The sequence below is a fragment of the Meriones unguiculatus genome, chromosome 6 (genome assembly GCF_030254825.1).
Source record: "Meriones unguiculatus strain TT.TT164.6M chromosome 6, Bangor_MerUng_6.1, whole genome shotgun sequence".
Classification (NCBI taxonomy): domain Eukaryota; kingdom Metazoa; phylum Chordata; class Mammalia; order Rodentia; family Muridae; genus Meriones; species Meriones unguiculatus.
In genome coordinates, this window is record NC_083354.1 from 102158064 (window position 1) to 102174340 (window position 16277).

A 16277-nucleotide genomic window follows, 5' to 3' on the forward strand; every position below is an offset into this window, starting at 1 on the left:
AATGAATGAATGGATGAGTTAATTATCCTATCTATCTATCTATCTATCTATCTATCTATAAGGGGGATTTATTAGAATGGCTTACAGGCTATGGTTCAGCTAGTCTAGTCTAACAATGACTATCTAGTCTAACAATGACTATCTAGTCTAACAATGACTATCTACCACTGAAGTTCCAAGAGTCCAGGAGTTGTTCAGTCCACAGGGCTGGATGTCTCAGCTGGTCTTCAGTGTATGCCAGAAGCAGGTTCTAATGTCAGCGAAGGAATGGCCTAATCATGAGAGTGAGGGTAAGCAGGCAGAGAGAGAGAGAGGCTTTCTTCTTCCATGCCCAATATGTAGGCTGCCAGGAGGAGGTTTGGTCCCAATTAAAGGTGGGCCTTCCCACCTCAAAAGATCTTGAACAAAGGTATCTTCCCTCCTGAAAAGATAATGGGTTAAAAGTGGATCTTCTCACTTCAAACGATTTATGTCCTTAAGGAAAAATCCCTCACAGGTGTACCCAGCTGCTTGGGTCTCAGTTAATTCCAGATACAGTCAAGTTGACAATCAAGAATAGCCATCACAGATGGGGCCAACCAAACATAGCTGAACACTGAAGACTAGTGATTTTGAACACCGCCATTTAATCTCAGTAGCACTGTATAAAGTATGCATGGCTATTCCAGTTTTACAAATCTAGGAAGAAAGGGCCAGAGTAACCAGGTGACCTGTCCCAAGGTCGCAAGCCCAGCAGGTGCTGAAGCTAAGATCTGACTTCCCAACTCAGCCCTTATCAGTGAACGAATACACCCATGCCACTGTGGAAGGCTGCTGTGGTTGGTAAATTTCTAGACTCAGATCTGCACACAAAGGACATACTCAGAAGGGTTGTGAGACTCTGCCAGCTTGTCTCCAGGCAGTCCTTTGCTGTCCTTTCTCTCTGCTGCTAAAGGCCACCCTCTGTTGTCTTTTCACTTTTTTTTTTTAGGGGGGAGGTGTGGTGTGATTGAGACAGGGCCTTACTATGTGCCCTGGCAGGCTTAGAGCTGGCTATATAAACCAGACTAGCCTTGAACTCAGAGTTGCCTGCCTTCACAGAGCTGGGATTAAAGGCAGATAGCCAGCCCCGTGCCCTGTGTTACTTATTTTTTGCTGGTGTTCTTGAAGTGTGTTTTTTGGATGTTGATGTTATCTACCTTATCTCTTTTGGTGCTGGACCCAGTGTTTACTACAGTCTGTATCTGTATTTTCTTCGGAGAGTTTTCTACTTTAAGCCCCATATTGATATCTTTGATTCTAAGGGTGTGTCTTGAGGGATTCATTCAGCTTTGTTCTTTTGCATGTGGGTCACCTTTCCCCCAGCATCGTGGTATAAGAAAATTATTTTTCCTCATTGGATTACCTTAGCGCCATGTCAAATATCAAGTGACCACAGGTTTTTCTTTGTACTCAGTTCCGTTGCATCAGTCTGTATGTTTATTTTGTATTCACACCACAATAATAGTATTGTGCTAAGTCTTGAAATTTGAAAGTGTGCTGGGTAATACCTTGATAGGATCTAGAGTCACCTACAAGACAAGCCTCTGGGTATGGCTGTGAGGGATTATCTAGATTAGGTTTAATTGAGGAGGCAAGACTCACTTTAACTGTGGGCAGAACCATTCCCTAGGCTCAACTATAAGATTGAATTAAAAGGCAAGCTAAGCAGGAGTGGGTAGACCTCGCCACCATTATCCCCCTACCTTTCCTTCCTCACTATGGATACAGTGTTTCATGTTCTTCCCACAGTGACTTCTCTGCCCCGACAACTACACCTTTGAACTGTGAGCCAAGATAAGCCTTCCTTTGTCAGGTGTTGCTGCATCATCAGGGAAGAAAGGAAAGAAACAAAAAACTACAGACGCTTGAATTTTCCAACTTGGTCTTTTTAAAGATTGTTTTGGCTGTGTGGCATCCCTTGAATTTCCATAAGAATTTCAGGATCAACTTTCAGTTGCTATAAAATAATTAATGGGGCCCTGGTGGAGGGGGACTGGCCAGTATTTTCAGTACTCTCAGGAGGCTGAGGCAGAAAGGATTAAAAGTTCATAGTCAGCCTAAGCTGTGTACTAAAGAACTCCACAGCCAGAAAAATCAGCCCAGATTTTCATTGGAATCACAATGATTCTGAAAACTGATTTGTCATATTAAAAAATTTAGAGGTTTTCAGGTCTATAAACATAGAGCATTTTTCTTTTTGTAATGTTCTCTTTAATCCCTCCCCCCATGTTTATAGTTTTCAGGGATTAAGTTCTGGTTATCTTTTGTTAAACTAGTTTTTCAATGACTTGGCATATTGTATTTTTATCTCATTTTCCAATTATTTGCTGTTAGTTAATAGCTATGTAATACGCTTTTTTGAGCGTATTACATCTTATATCTTGCAAACATGGCAAACTGAGTTCTGATTTTTTTCTAATGGGTTCTTTAGTTGTTCTGTATACAGGATCATGTTATTGATAAAGTAGAGATTTTTTTTCCTTTGCCCTTCATTTCATTTTCTTACCCGAGTGTCCTGGAGAGCACCTCCACTGCCATGTTGAACAGGACCTGTGCCCTCAGGAGGCAGGTGATCTCTGTGTCCAAGGCCAGTGTGCTCTACATAGCAAGTTCCAGCTATACTTACGTGCCTGTTGAGCGCTGATACTTTCTTTCGGTGGCTGACTCTCGGGACTGTCCATGATGGTGGCTTTCATCAGTCTGTAGGAGTTCCTAGTTTGCAAAGTGTTTTTTTTCGCCCTTCCCCTCCCCTCTTTTCTTTTTTCTTTCTTGACAGGATTTCTCTGTGTAACAGCTCAGTCTTTCTCCTGGATTCACTTTGTAGACCAGGAACTCACAAAGATCCAACTGCCTCTGCCTCCCAAGACCAGGGACTACAGGTGTGCACCACCATGCCTGGCCTGGAGGCATTTTCTTCATTGAGGTTCCTTCTTTCAGATGGCTTTAGCTTGCTTCAAGTTAACATAAAACTAGCACACTCAGCTGTTAATAGAAATACTGCTTTTAGTTTCTTTTGACATTGTATGACAGTTTTTTACATACATAAGTTTTCTCTTTTTTTGATGTGAGTTGTCTGGCCTCTGGACTGGTGTCAGGTCCATGCTGTCAGCAGCATTCTTTGCTTCTATAAGTTAGGCTCTTTGAAGACTCAAGAAAACAGTTTGTGCTGTTTCCCTCCCGTGGTAGGTTTTGCTGACTTCTTGGAGAATGGCAAAGCAGGAAAGGCCATGTTTTAGAGAGGCAGTAGGCATATAGGGCTTAGTCTGTGACTCTGTACTCTGTATGTATCCAGGGCTGTAGCCCACTGGTGCACGTCCGTCACTGGGGAGGCAGAGGTGCACTCCTGTGATTTGAGGCTGCTCTGGTTCACATGGTGTGAGCATCAGGACAGCAGGGCAACAGAGCAAGACCTTGCCTCAGTTAACCCAAATCAGCCTGGTGGTGCATGCCTTTATTCCTGGCATTCGGGGGGCAGAGGCAGGTGGAACTCTGTGAGTTCGAGGCCAGCCTCATCTACAGAGCGAGTTCCAAGTCATCCAGGGCTACACAGAGAAACCCTGTCTTGGAAAACGAAAGGAAACCAAGCAACCATCCAACCAAATCAAGCCAGCCAGTCAGTCAGTCAGGCAATCCAGCGTTTGTCTTCTCAGCATCTCTCTCGAGATGCCACAGCTGAGGTCCTCCCCCATACCTCCCGATGCTGTGACCTGCCCCTCCTCCTCGCGCGATCACGGAGACCTCGGGCCTTCTGTTGTCTTGATCGGCTTGCTGAACGCAGGTACACCCCTTGGCTTGTGTCTCTTTCAAGAGGCATGGGCCTTTGGCATCTCCACCGAGGAGATGGTATAGACTTAACGCAGTCACCCCAGGTTGGTGGACCCTCTGTGTCAAGCCTAGCTGTGGTGCATGGATGGATGGGTGACTGTTGTAATCAGCCACTGGTAGGATGGAGGGTAGTGCTTGCTTACAGAAGATTAGAATGGTGTTTGCGACAGGACTTTTCACAAGAACGGCCTGGCCTGACTCGACAGTAGTTCTATAGAAAGCTGTGGTGTCCGAGATCCTCTTGGTAAGGTGTGTGTGTGTGTGTGTGTGTGTGTGTGTGTTTTGGGGAGATGCAGTGTAGAGGAGACACAATGCAGGGCAGTATGGGAAGGTAGCCTTTGGGGTAGACCCTTTCAGGTTCCACCAATTCAAGTGATCAAACACGAGCCTGTGAGGACATCTCCTATTCAACACTACCATTATCATTATGGATCCTGCAAAGATAGCTTTACTGCCTTAACACTCTCTCAGCCACTTACTTACTCCAGTCTTCCAACCCCTGGCAGCAGACAGCTAGCTGGTCAGGACTAGTTTTTTTTTTTTTCTTTAATGGTGTTCATAGTTTTACTTCTTCCATAATGTTGGGATATTACAGTAAGGTTGGCTTTTCTTACTTAATAATTAATGCTCATTTACCACTCCTTCATATACCTTTTCATGGTTTGTTCCTTCCCCCTTCCGTTGCCTGCTCATAATACATTATTCATTCATATATAATATTCATTCATCTGCTGGAAGGACCCCTTGGCTGCCCACCGTTGAGGGTGACCATGACTGAAGCCAGTGTGAGCAGTGACGTACAGTTTAGTGGGCACAGGAGTTCTCAGCCCGTTCGCTTAAGTGCCCGGGTGGATGATTGTAGGTGCAAACAGCTGTTGTACTCTTTTCGTTCACAGCACTTGTGGTCTTGGTGACAATTGCCCTCCTTTTCTATGACACCTTGACTAGCTGTGCCTCTGACAGGGTGAGGCTCTTCACAGAAAAGCTCCCTGCAAGTCTGGGTGAGTGTTTGTAATTCCCTTTTCTGTTTGTTTGTCTTTCGAGACAGGGCTTCTCTGTGTAGCCTTGGCTGTCCTGGACTCACTCTGTAGACCAGGCTGGCCTCAAACTCACAGAGATCCACCTGCCTCTGCCTCCCTGAGTGCTAGGACTGCTTATAATTCTCAACAGTACATCTCTTGTCATGGTTGCTGCCACCCCCTCCCCCAACTGAACTGTTTTGTTCTGTCTGGTGATGTGAATGACTTTCTCAGTTTATTCTCTGACTCTCTGTCTCTGTTTCTCTCTCTGTGTTTTCCTAGACAGGGTCTCATCATGTAGCCCTGGCTGTCCTGGAATTCATTGTGTAGATTGGGCTGGCCTAAACTCACAGAGATGATCCTTCTGCCTCTGACTTCTAAGTGCTGTGATTCAAGGCGTGCCACAGTGCCAGGGATGACTCACTCTGTTGTGATCATTTGTGTTTGGTGTTTGTGTATTGGAAGAACATGTATAGCCCAGCGCTTTCAATTCTGGCTGTGTTACAGTTCACTGGCATTTGCATTTCTGTTTTTGGGCAGCCGATACTGCTATGCTCATCTGGGGGTGAGATCATTTTAAAAGAGAAATTTGCAAAATCTCCCTGAAAAAAAAAAAAGTCTGTTGTGTTATATTTTGTTATAATAACACTCTCCAAAATCTCAATGGCAATGGACAACAATCTTTGTTACATATACCTTTTTCTTTTGGTTAGAACATAGTACCCTGGTAGCTTGAGGGGTAGCTGAATAATGTAGTTTTGCTGTGTAGACACATGGGCCCCTCTAGCTTCAGGGGATACTGGGTAATGTAGTTGTGCTGTGTAGTCACATGGTCACATCTAGCTTCAGGGTATACTGGGTAATGTAGTCTAGCTGTGTAGTCACATGGCCATAGCTAGCTCTTCAGGGGATACTGGGTAATGTAGTCAAGATATGTAGTCACATGGGTAGATGTTGCAGGGTAATTTGCAACGTAGTCTAGCTGTGTGGATAGGAATAAGAGGATACTGGTTTGGTCCTTAGCCATACTAGGTAAAGACTATTGCCATATAAAGTACTGTCTTTGATGGATGATATGACTGCCATCAGTTTCCTAGTTCTTGAAGTGTTTTTGGAAAGTGATCTTTTTTTCTTAAAAAATTATTACTGTGTGTGCATGGAGGTGTGCGCGCGCTGTTGTGCATACCCCTGTGGTGGGCATGTGAAAGTCACAGAGCAACTTTCAAGAATTGCTCTCTCCTTCCACTGTTATGTGGGTTCTGGGGTTCAAATACGTCATCAAGTTTCCAAGGAAAGCACTTTGCCTGGTGAGCCATTTCCCTGGACCTGCGAAAGCATTTTTCCACATCATGTTGCCTCCTTACCCAAACTTCATGGTGTTATTCTTCAATGCTGAGAAGGATTTCTGTAATAAGTTAGGTCTCCCTAATATACACTGTTGGGTATGTACTCATTCAGTAAAGACACCTGTAGAACTGAGCGGAGGCTGTAAAATGTCTTCACAGTAATTAATGCAGGTACGGTAGTCACATATTTCTTAGGATGTCAGGCCTCCTTGTTGGCATATTTTAAAATCTATTTTATTTGGGTACTTATATCTACCCTTCTCAACTCCAGTCCCTTCCATTTCCCCATCACCAGGTAGGAGAGACCGAAGGTTAGTGGGGAGAGGGGCCACTGAGAGCTCCTAAAACTACGTCCTGTTGATTAGAGGCATTGAGTTTCCTGGAGCAAGTCAATCTTTGTGGAGGAAGCCAGATATTTCTGATTTCTTCTTACCTCTTTTCTCTCAACCACTTGACAACCCAGCAGCAGGAGCAGGAACCAGCAGGAGGAACAGCTGTGCCCCCTCTCCTTGGGCTCTGTCCTTTTTATACCTCTCTAGAGTTCCCAGGATTAAACCATCTTCAGCTGCCAGAGCCTACATGAGCCTGCATGAGGCAAGTAGTCAGCTGCTGGGGACAGTGTGAAGCAGCCTCACATCCCACACCTGGGATTAAAGCAAAAACATGTTTACATAACACAACTGGGTTTTTTAAAGACAGCAAAAGTCTCAGCACACTTCCCAGCTGTTGGCTTGAAGATAGATGTTGCCTGTATTCTACTCTTGTTTTAAGAGGGAAAGACTGTGAATGTGGAGATGAACTAGGCATTTCTTTCCCAGACTAGCAACTTCAGAGAGATGCTATAAAATTCAGAGTGAGAGTTTTTGAAAATAAAATTTGGGAATACAGTAGCAGTTCACCCTGTGTGATTTTCATTTGACTTCTTTCTTTTGAGATGTTCTGTTGTGACTCAGGTAGGCCTCAGGCTCACAGTGTTGCTGAGGATGCCTTGGACTCCTGACCCTCCTGCCTTTACCTGCTGACTGCTGGGATGGAAGGTAAATGCTGCTCGGCCAGGCCAGGCTGGGGATTTTCCTAGCGGCAGAGCCTCTGGACACAGCCGGCCAGATTGCTGTAGCCTGTAAGGCTTGCTCATATTCGGAGCAACTTGCTTTGCCTCAGCCTGCCAGTGACTGAAGTTTGGGGGTCAACATTCATCTTAAATAGGTGCCCAGTGCTCTGAGAACTCCTCCTCAAGGAAGGACGCTTCCTGTGAGGCTCCCGTTGCCGGCAGTGGCTCTGTAAGTGCCACAGACGGTTTTCCAAACCATACTTAGGTCCACAGGCTCGTTTATTCTTGTCAAGCCTGGGGGCTGGGGTTTGGGTACCCCTTTTGAGCACCCTTTAAAGACAGCAAATTGGAAATGTGCAGCTCAGACAGAACCTCCCTATCTCCTGATAATCTCACCACAGAAACCGTCATGCCCTCAAATATACCATTAATGCCCTTACACTAGCTTTCTTCCATCATTAATACCGAGCCACTGTTCCAGGCTCTTTGTTTTTATAATTCCAGCCTTCGAGTCATCCAGTAGGAAGGTAGGCATTCACACAGCAGTTTGTGAGTCATTATCACAGGAGGAGAAAAACCCACACAGAGCAAAACAAAACTCCTCTGGCTGCAGAGCCCCTCGTTATCAAGTGTATCTGTTTGGGAGCTTGCCTGAGCTGAGTGGACACTGTCGCTGGTCAGTAGTGTGCCAGTTCACAATAGCAGTGGCTCAGCTCCGGACTGTCCCGTGAGGCTTCACGTATTGAACAGTGCATTGGAATGGTTTAGGTCACTGGGGTGTGGCCTTTGGGGGAGGTGGGGACCAGCCGTTTCTCTCTCTGCTTCCCGGCCGAAGCTGTAGACGCAGCCTGCCTTCACCACTGTCCACGGCGGGACGTTAGAGCGCTCTGCCCTGTGAGCCAAGCTCCTTCCTCCAGAATTGAGTATCTCGGGTATTTTTTGTCGGAGCAGCAGGTCCTCAGTGTAACAGTGGCACCACACATGGCTGGTATACTCAGGAGAAGCCATCACCTAGTGAGGTCCTCCTCTTAGTGTGTGAGTGTCCCCTGACGTTTGCACAGACGTGAAATCATGCCACATTCAACACAGTGTGTCCTCCTAGTTAGTGACACAGGACGGGGAGGCTGGCTCAGGTGTTCCTCTCAGGAGCCTGTTTGCTTTATCACTGTGTGTGGGGATGAGCTCACACGCAGTGTTCTTACCTCCTGAAGCCATCTGAAGGGGAGCTGCGCATGCTAGGCCCCAGACCTCTCCAGACTGCCTTAGATTTCCCGAGGAGGCAGTTTCCCTCGCACAGTTGTCGGTCTTTATACGATTTGTGCGCACTTCCAGTTTCAGATCTGTTTGTTTGTTTATTTTGTGGCACTGCATGTGGAACCCAGCAGCTTGCTGCCTCGGCCAAGTATTACACTGCCGAGTTACAACCCCAGCTCCTGTTTCGTTTTGAGACTGGATGTCACTGTGTACCCCAGATGGGCATTGATGTCTCTGTGCCCCAGGCTTGTGCTTCTGCCTCTGCCTCCGCCTCCGGGAGCCTCGGGATCACAGGCCTGTGCGACCCCATTCGGGCGAAGTTGCGGTGTTTCCCCCATCATTTAGGACGAGTTCTATGATTAAGTACAATATTTAGTTAACAGTTTTTGTAGTCTTCTTTAATACGAACCATGCGCACAGCCTGTGTTTATCTTTAACAGGGTTAATGCTTTCCTTGGATAATGCTGCCCCACAGCCCTTTAAGGGAATTAAATGTAATTAAATGAGTACCTGTGCCATTGTTTTTCTCTTGGGCACCTGTCTTTGCTCTGTCTTTCAGGTGCCTTTCCTAGAGGGGCCTTCCACAAAAGTTGCAAAATTTGGACATAGTTTCCAAAAGTCACACTCTCCTTTAAGTGTCCCACATTTAGAGAGAATATTTTGACCTACTAGAGTTACGCACTAATAGGTAGACAGAAACGTAATTTCCTGTAGCACACACTTCACTGTTGGCTCCTGCTTGACCTCTGCACTGTCCTTGAGCGCCCTCTGCAGTTTGTTTATGCACTGAACAAGCATGTTTATGAGGTTGTCAGGGACTCCCTTCCTCTTCTTTTGGTTGGTGCTTCCCAACCAAAAGTTATGCAGATGTGGGTCATACAGTGCATGCAGGCAAAACACTGGTCCACATGACATAGAAAGAAATACATCTTTAAAGAAACTGGTCTGATGACTAAGTTTATCACAAACATTTTTCTTGGGCCTAGAGAGTTGGCTCAGTGGTTAAGAGTAGTTGTTTTTGTTAAGGACCTGGGTTCCATTCCCAGCACCCCCATGGGGGCTCACCACCTCCTTGGGTACCAGAAACACATGTGGTGCACAGATATACACACAGGCAAAAGTTTTATACACATATGTTCCATGAGAAAATACCTGTTTTCCCATTGTCATGTTACTGCCTGTGTATTCTCTGCACACACGTTACCTTTAGCATTTAAACCATCCACTCAGAAGGCAGCTGTATTGCTTGTTTCTTTTGGCTGTGGTCTAAAATGAGCATCCCCTGTATGTAATCCGTTTGTAATAGCATGTGAAGTAATACAACTCGATAAGAGAGCCAGACTTTACCAGGTAAAAATAGGGAGGAAAATTTAGCCTGAAAAAATAGCCGAGGACAAGTTGAGGATTAGCTTAAGACACAGAGGAATCGCTAAGCTTGGTGGGTCAGGCCTGTAATCCAAGTACCCAGGAGACCCAGGAACGGGGACGTTTTATGTTCAAGGCCAGCCTGTGCTATATGGTAAAACCTTGTCTCAAAAACAAAATAAAACAAACAAACAAAAACAAGGGCTGGTGACACAGCTCAGAGATAGGGTGTGCTTCTTGTATGTGCAAGCCTGTGGGCCACAGTAAAGCCTCCCGCAGCTCCGGTCGGGGGCTCACATAACATGGTGCCATGCTTTTCCCTCCGTCCTTTCCCCAGTCTGGTCACTGCATCTCTCTCCCCTCTTGGCATGTAGAGAAAAGAAGCCCTGGCCCCTCCCACCAATGTCAAGCAGCTCAGGTGTCTTTCGTAGCTCAGTAAGTGTCACGGACAAGTTGAGGGGCTCCTTGGGTCAGATGTCTACCTAAGGCACACCTGAACAACCCTGTATGTCTGGGCCATACCTGAAACACAGGCCAGAAAACAGCTGGGGACTATGGTGCGTCCTTCTCCGAGCCCGTGACACAGGTGGGCTGGACTTCTTCAAGGGAAAGAGACCATTATATAGACAAGGCAGAAGATGGGCTCCCTGGGGCCACAAGCACACTCCCGGCAGGTCTGAGAATGGTGTGGCCAAGGAAAAGGAGGAGCGGATGGATGTGTGGCCTGTAGTGGACAGAGGGCTCTCCATGTTCTAGTGACTATGATCCATGTGAGGTCAGGCCTGGGAAACTGGAGAAAGTAACGTTATAGATGCTGATTTTGAAGTGTTTTTGGGATAGCCCTGTAGAAAAATGTCCATTGCACAGGGCCAGCTCTTGCTTGGCCAGTAAGGCACACAGGAAATGAGAAGACATACTGGGTCCCCGAGGCTTCCCTGTTTCTTGCATGGACAGTCCTCAGATCCTGAATGTCCTTTCCTGTTGTTCCTGTGTGCTTCCATTGCATTGTCTTTCTGCATTGCATTGTCTGCTTCTATTGCATTGTCTGCCTCCATTGCATTGTCTGCTCCCTTTGTGTTGTCTGCTTCTATTACATTGTCTACTTCATTGCATTTTCTCCAGAGAGGCCTTTATAACATTGAACTATCTGTCATTTATATGCCTGTCATTCTGTCTGTCCATCCGTCCATCCATCCACCCATTTATCTATCCATCCATCCATCCATGCAGTGATTAAGCCCAGGGCTGAACACATGATAGGATGATAGGCAAGGGCTGTCTATCAGCCACACACCTTCTAATATTTACTTTTTATGTTTTTTTTTTTCCTTTTTGTGTACTTCAAAGTCCTTGAGTATTTTTTTTATAATTTTTCTTTTTTTTAAGATTTATTTATTTTATTATGTACTCAATGTTCTGCCTGCATGTACTCCTGAACGCTAGAAGAGGGCACCAGATTTCATTATAGATGGTTGTGAGCCACCATGTGGTTGCAGGGAATTGAACTCACGACCTCTGAAAGAGTAAGCAGTGCTCTTAACCTCTGAGCCATCTCTCCGAGTATTTTTTTTAAAGTATATAGTAAATATAAAGATTTATCATTCAGGCTCTTTTATTGGTAGATTCCCAAGCTACAATTCTTTCCTTCCTTCCTTCCTTCCTTCCTTCTTTCCTTCCTTCCCTCCTTCCTTCATGTGTGCATTGATGTTTTGCCTGCATTTATGGCCCCCAACCTATATTTCTATTTGATTTTTCACCCCTCTCTCTGATATCCAGACCTGGAGCCTCCCATTGGAGGAAGCACCCATGCCTTTTCTGGGGCCGCTTGGCTGTTCTCACCATTCTCAAGGCTGAAATGTCTGGACTGGGTCTGCTCTCTGATAGGAAGTAGGACTGCTTCTCAGAGCTGGGACATATGGAACAGACCTAAATGGACTGACTTAGTGTATACATGAGTCAGACATGTAGACAGTTACTTGGATTCTTAGCCCTCACATTTGAAATTAAGGTCGTTTTTATTTTCCACTATAAGCCCCATATTCAGAGTATGGCCAGCAGAATGTGGTGGGAAGGTCTGGCTGGCAGATGGCTGTTTCATACGTGTGTACTGTGGCTGGGAAGGGAAGGGAGGACCTAGAAGGGCTTCTGAGAAGAGGTAATAGGTTTTGAAGGATGCATGTCATCAGCTAGCAGGAGTAAAGCACAACCATTTGGGTACAGAATGCAGCGTGGATGTCAGCAGAGGTGAGGAGGAGGCTTGTTGTGTATCTGTGACAGAGTAAGGTAACCTTCTAACAGCTGTGGCTCCAAGAGGGGAAGTCAGAAAGGCAAAGGACAGACACTTTTCTGCCAGTGTCTACTCCAGGGACATCACTCCGACTTGTCCTGTCAGAGTGAGTGACATCGTGGACTGCATGAGACCTGGCTTTTGAAAGAAAAAAGAATTATTATTTTTATATAGGGTCTCACTCTGTAGCTCAAGCTGGCCTGGAATTGATTATTTAGTGCATGATAGTCTTTAATTTGTAGTGGTCCTCAGCTTGTCTGGTTCTGGGATTATAGATGTGAGCTATTGTGCCTTTCTTGACAGTTCATTATTTCAATTAATATTAAAAAAAGAAACCAATGAATCTACTTTCAAATGTGAAATGAACAACATTTGGAGCTGAAAATTATGAAAAATCTGTTATCTTTAAAAAGAAACTATAGATATTTTTGTTACAAAAAAATTCTTAAGACAAAGGAATTCCATAGAGTATAAAAGACTAACCAAAAAGAACAGAAGAGAAAATCAATCAGAAATTGAGATAACTATAGACAGTCTTAGAGATTTTGCACAGTAGGCACACACTGTGTTTTTGCTAATAGTTAAACATTTCTGGTTTGGCGCTGGAGAGATGGTACGGGGATTAAGATTGCCTCCTGCTCTTATAGAGGTTCAGTTCCCTGGATGCACATAATGGCTCATAACTGCCTGTTACTCCAGTTCCACGGGATTCTGTCAACCTGTTCCAACTCATAATGATTACTGCACGTTTTGGTGCTGATATGTACTTAAGCCCACACAAATACAATACAATAAAGGCTTCCGGTTTTATGCGTGTGTGTGTGTGTGTGTGTGTGTGTGTGTGTGTTATTTCAGCAATTATGTATTGAGATTTGTAAAGGTAGGATGCAATTATTTGTTTATCCAGTTATTGTTTTTGTTTGTTTTTTTGTTTTCTGAGACGTGGTTTTTCTCACTGTAGTCCAAGCTAGCTTAATGGCAATCCTCCAGAAGCTACCACTTCTGGCTTGACATATTTCCCTTTCTTAACCTAGTTCCAGCAAGGTCTGCAAGTGCTGTCCGGCCACAGCGAAGGCATGGTGAGCGTGGGAGGGTGTTCTCCTGAGAGGCCTGTGATAGGGAAATGAACTTGGTGATTGGGAAGTTTTATAAGCTCACTGTGACTCCCTCTCTTACCCGCTGGGCGTGCCAAAAGAAACTGGTTTTCTGTATTACCCGCAGGGCAGGCGTGACTGTGCTTACACAGAGAGGGTGCCGGAGCACAGGGAGAAGGAGGGGGAGCACGATGGGATCACAGAGCTAGCTGCATCTTCACAGCTGCTTCATGTATTTTCAGTGCGTGAAAACCCCATTCTCCCCCCCCCACAAAAAAAAAGATTAAAATTTTATGACAGTTACTCAGATTCTTAGAAAAAAGGTGATGATGGGAATTTATCTTTATTTTTGTATCATGTTATGCTTAGAAGGCTGGATGCTAGCCCCGGATACCAGGCTTGCAGAATTCTGTGGTAATATACGGAGCAAGCAAAGTATCACCCAGATGGCGTTTGGGGGAGATTACTGACAGATAATCCTCCCTTGTCCTAGAAGATTAAGGCTGCCCTGTGAGGGTGTGGTCAGCTGACTGGTCTGAAAAATTTGTCTTTTTTAAACGCTTCCTGCCAGTGTCCAGTGTTTGTACATCTAATCGGGGCCGCAGAGCCGGGCCCTCCTTTGTGTACGGAGAAAGCGCCACTCCCTCTGCCCACGTTGTCCTTTGTCCACTGACATTAGCAACAGGTGGTGACTGGAACCCTCTAAGGGTGCTGGGAGGAGTCATTGCACGATCTGCTTGCAGGGAGGGTGTGAAGCCGCACCTGGGCCCGGAGCTGGGCGGGACTTTAAACCCTGGGTCCTTTCCTCATCCCGGCTGGCTGCGCAGTGCACAGCCCAGGGGTCCCAGGCCTGGGGAGTGATTCCAGGGGGCCGCAGAGCCATGCTGTCTGCTTTCATCTGGAATGGATTGTAGAGATATGGAGTTGTATGAGGATTACCAGTCCCCGTTCGATTTTAATTCCGGAGTGAACAAAAACTACCTCTACCTGTCTCCTAGCGGGAACGTGTCGCCGCCTGGATCACCTACACAGAACTTTGGTAACTATTGATTTTAGTTCTGTTTACTGTGATCAAACCCAGATATAACTTGGGGATCATATGCCTTTCAGATCAGTGTGAACAAGGTGCCACTCTGTTCTAACCAGCTGCTCAACATGGAGGGCTATTTGGTTGTTAACTGTTTGGAGAGGGACATTGGATTTTAAAGTTGGCACCATTTCTGTGCTCTGTAGAGGTCTGTGGACGCATGCGGTGGTGATAAATGACAAATGGAGAGGTCTGAAGACCAAGGGCTGGTGATAATTGGCCAGGATTTTTGTTTTGGAAAACCAAGAGCCGTTTAGACAAATATGTGTACCACAGAGTTCCCAGAAAGGAAACATTAAAAATCACCGTATCTTTGGGAGGAAGCTTTTGTTCCTTCCCACCTGTGGCATGGGACTGTTCCCAGGGCTGGAACCTGCTTATGGCAGTCTGAGCTGATCAGCACGGGGCATCCTCACATAGGGTCCAGCAGAAGTGGCCGGGGTGGGGGTGGGGCTCTCATTGCCAGCCTGCAGGAAGATTCCCACTGCTGGCCAGGGAGAGCGGATGGCTGAGCAACTCCTCTGTAACAGTCAAGGAAGCACTCGGTTTTCGCAGAAGTTAATTGTTTCCTTATTGTGAAGAATCAGTTACATTTTGTTCCTTTGAAGCAGTAGAGCTTGGGAAACTTAGAAACCAGACAGTAAAGGATCTAGTCTTATCGGAGCTGCCTGGGACCTGAGCATGTTTGCAGACCACAGGTGTGTGCTAACACAGCACGCCACAACTCTTGTTTCCTGGAGCCCCCTTTGAGATAGAGTTTGGATTTTCAGAAGCTGACGAATGCCCACAGTTAGAGGCTAATACCGGCCTCTAGGCGTTGGCAGCCGTTAGTAATGTCTGCAGGGAGATGGGTCATGGGGAAGCAAACCCTCATATTCTCACTCCCCTTGCCTGTGACCTCTGGGCTTCCCCACTACCCAGCACTTAAAAGGAAGGATGGCCTTGTGGACGCCTGTGGGTCAGGGTAGTGGCCGCAGTGGGGAAGTCAGAGCTGTCGATAAAGCTTTGAGCACCCGTAGAGGTCAGAGTGGTGGGTGAGCAACTGCAGGGGTCCGTGGTTTCCTGCATCTTTTGGTTCTTGCCTGCTCCTCTTCACCCCCTGGTTGTAAGTGTGACCACCTTTCAGTGTGCTCTGTCAGAACAACAGCAGGTGGGTATTCTTTTGGGTAGAGGGGCTAATGGAATCCACAGTAAAAGCAAATAACTAAATCACTAAAACTCCACTCCTGTGCTCAAGCTGAGTTTACACGTTAATTGAAAAGAGGGCGGGACTTGGAACTAATACTTAAACGTTCGCGTGGCTTTCGCCAGTGTGTGCTTTCTTCAGAAGCAGGTAGGTTGTCTAGGCTGTCTAAGAGGACTGCTGCAAGAAGGTATCCTACTCGGAAAGGCTGGGAGCACTCACCCAAACAAGAAGCAGCCTTTGATTTGTATCCAAACGCCGTCATCCGGCAAAGGTGAAAGCGATGAGGTTCAGTCAGTGGGCAGCTGTCCTGAAGAAGCCGTTTGAGTGGAGAGTAAGAGGGGAAGCCAGGGGCTGAAGGAAAAGAGGGTTTTGCCAGGGTTAAGAGCACCTTGCAGTGTGCTCGCACACCCTTTGGCACTTCTCCATCCCAGTTCTTCCTACAGTGCTCAGCAATACTGCTGCTAAGTGGCTTTCAAGGTCCACTTGAAACATGGGTTGTGATGTACCTTGGAATCTAGAATACATGCCCATAAAACTTACGCACTGTGGAAGTTGAGGCAGGAGCATCTTGAAGCCTAGCACTTGGGTCGCTGAGTCGGGAAGACTGTAAATTTGAGGCCAGCCTTGGCTACAGTGATTAGACTTTGCCACAGACCACTACCACTATCGTCATCCTAAAAACGAAAATGACAGTAAGAAATACAAATTAAAAAAAGTTTGTTGAACAAATGAATTAGTAGAA

At 46.0% G+C, this 16277-nt stretch overlaps 1 protein-coding gene across 6 annotated transcripts in view; it reads left to right on the forward strand.

The window, feature by feature from the left end:
- The window catches only part of Tpd52 (tumor protein D52), an 86870-nt gene that overhangs the window by 36272 nt on the left and 34321 nt on the right, over positions 1-16277 (forward strand). For 3 of the 6 annotated variants that reach the window (XM_060385792.1, XM_060385794.1, XM_060385795.1), the window contains exon 1: positions 14151-14301. The exons of 2 other annotated variants lie outside the window; for them this stretch is intronic. In XM_060385792.1, the coding sequence (XP_060241775.1) occupies positions 14166-14301 (136 nt within the window). In that variant the 5' untranslated portion in view covers positions 14151-14165. Of the gene's footprint in view, positions 1-4742; positions 4848-14150; positions 14302-16277 lie in introns of those variants that run through there. One more of the 6 variants, XM_060385793.1, reaches the window with a different exon arrangement.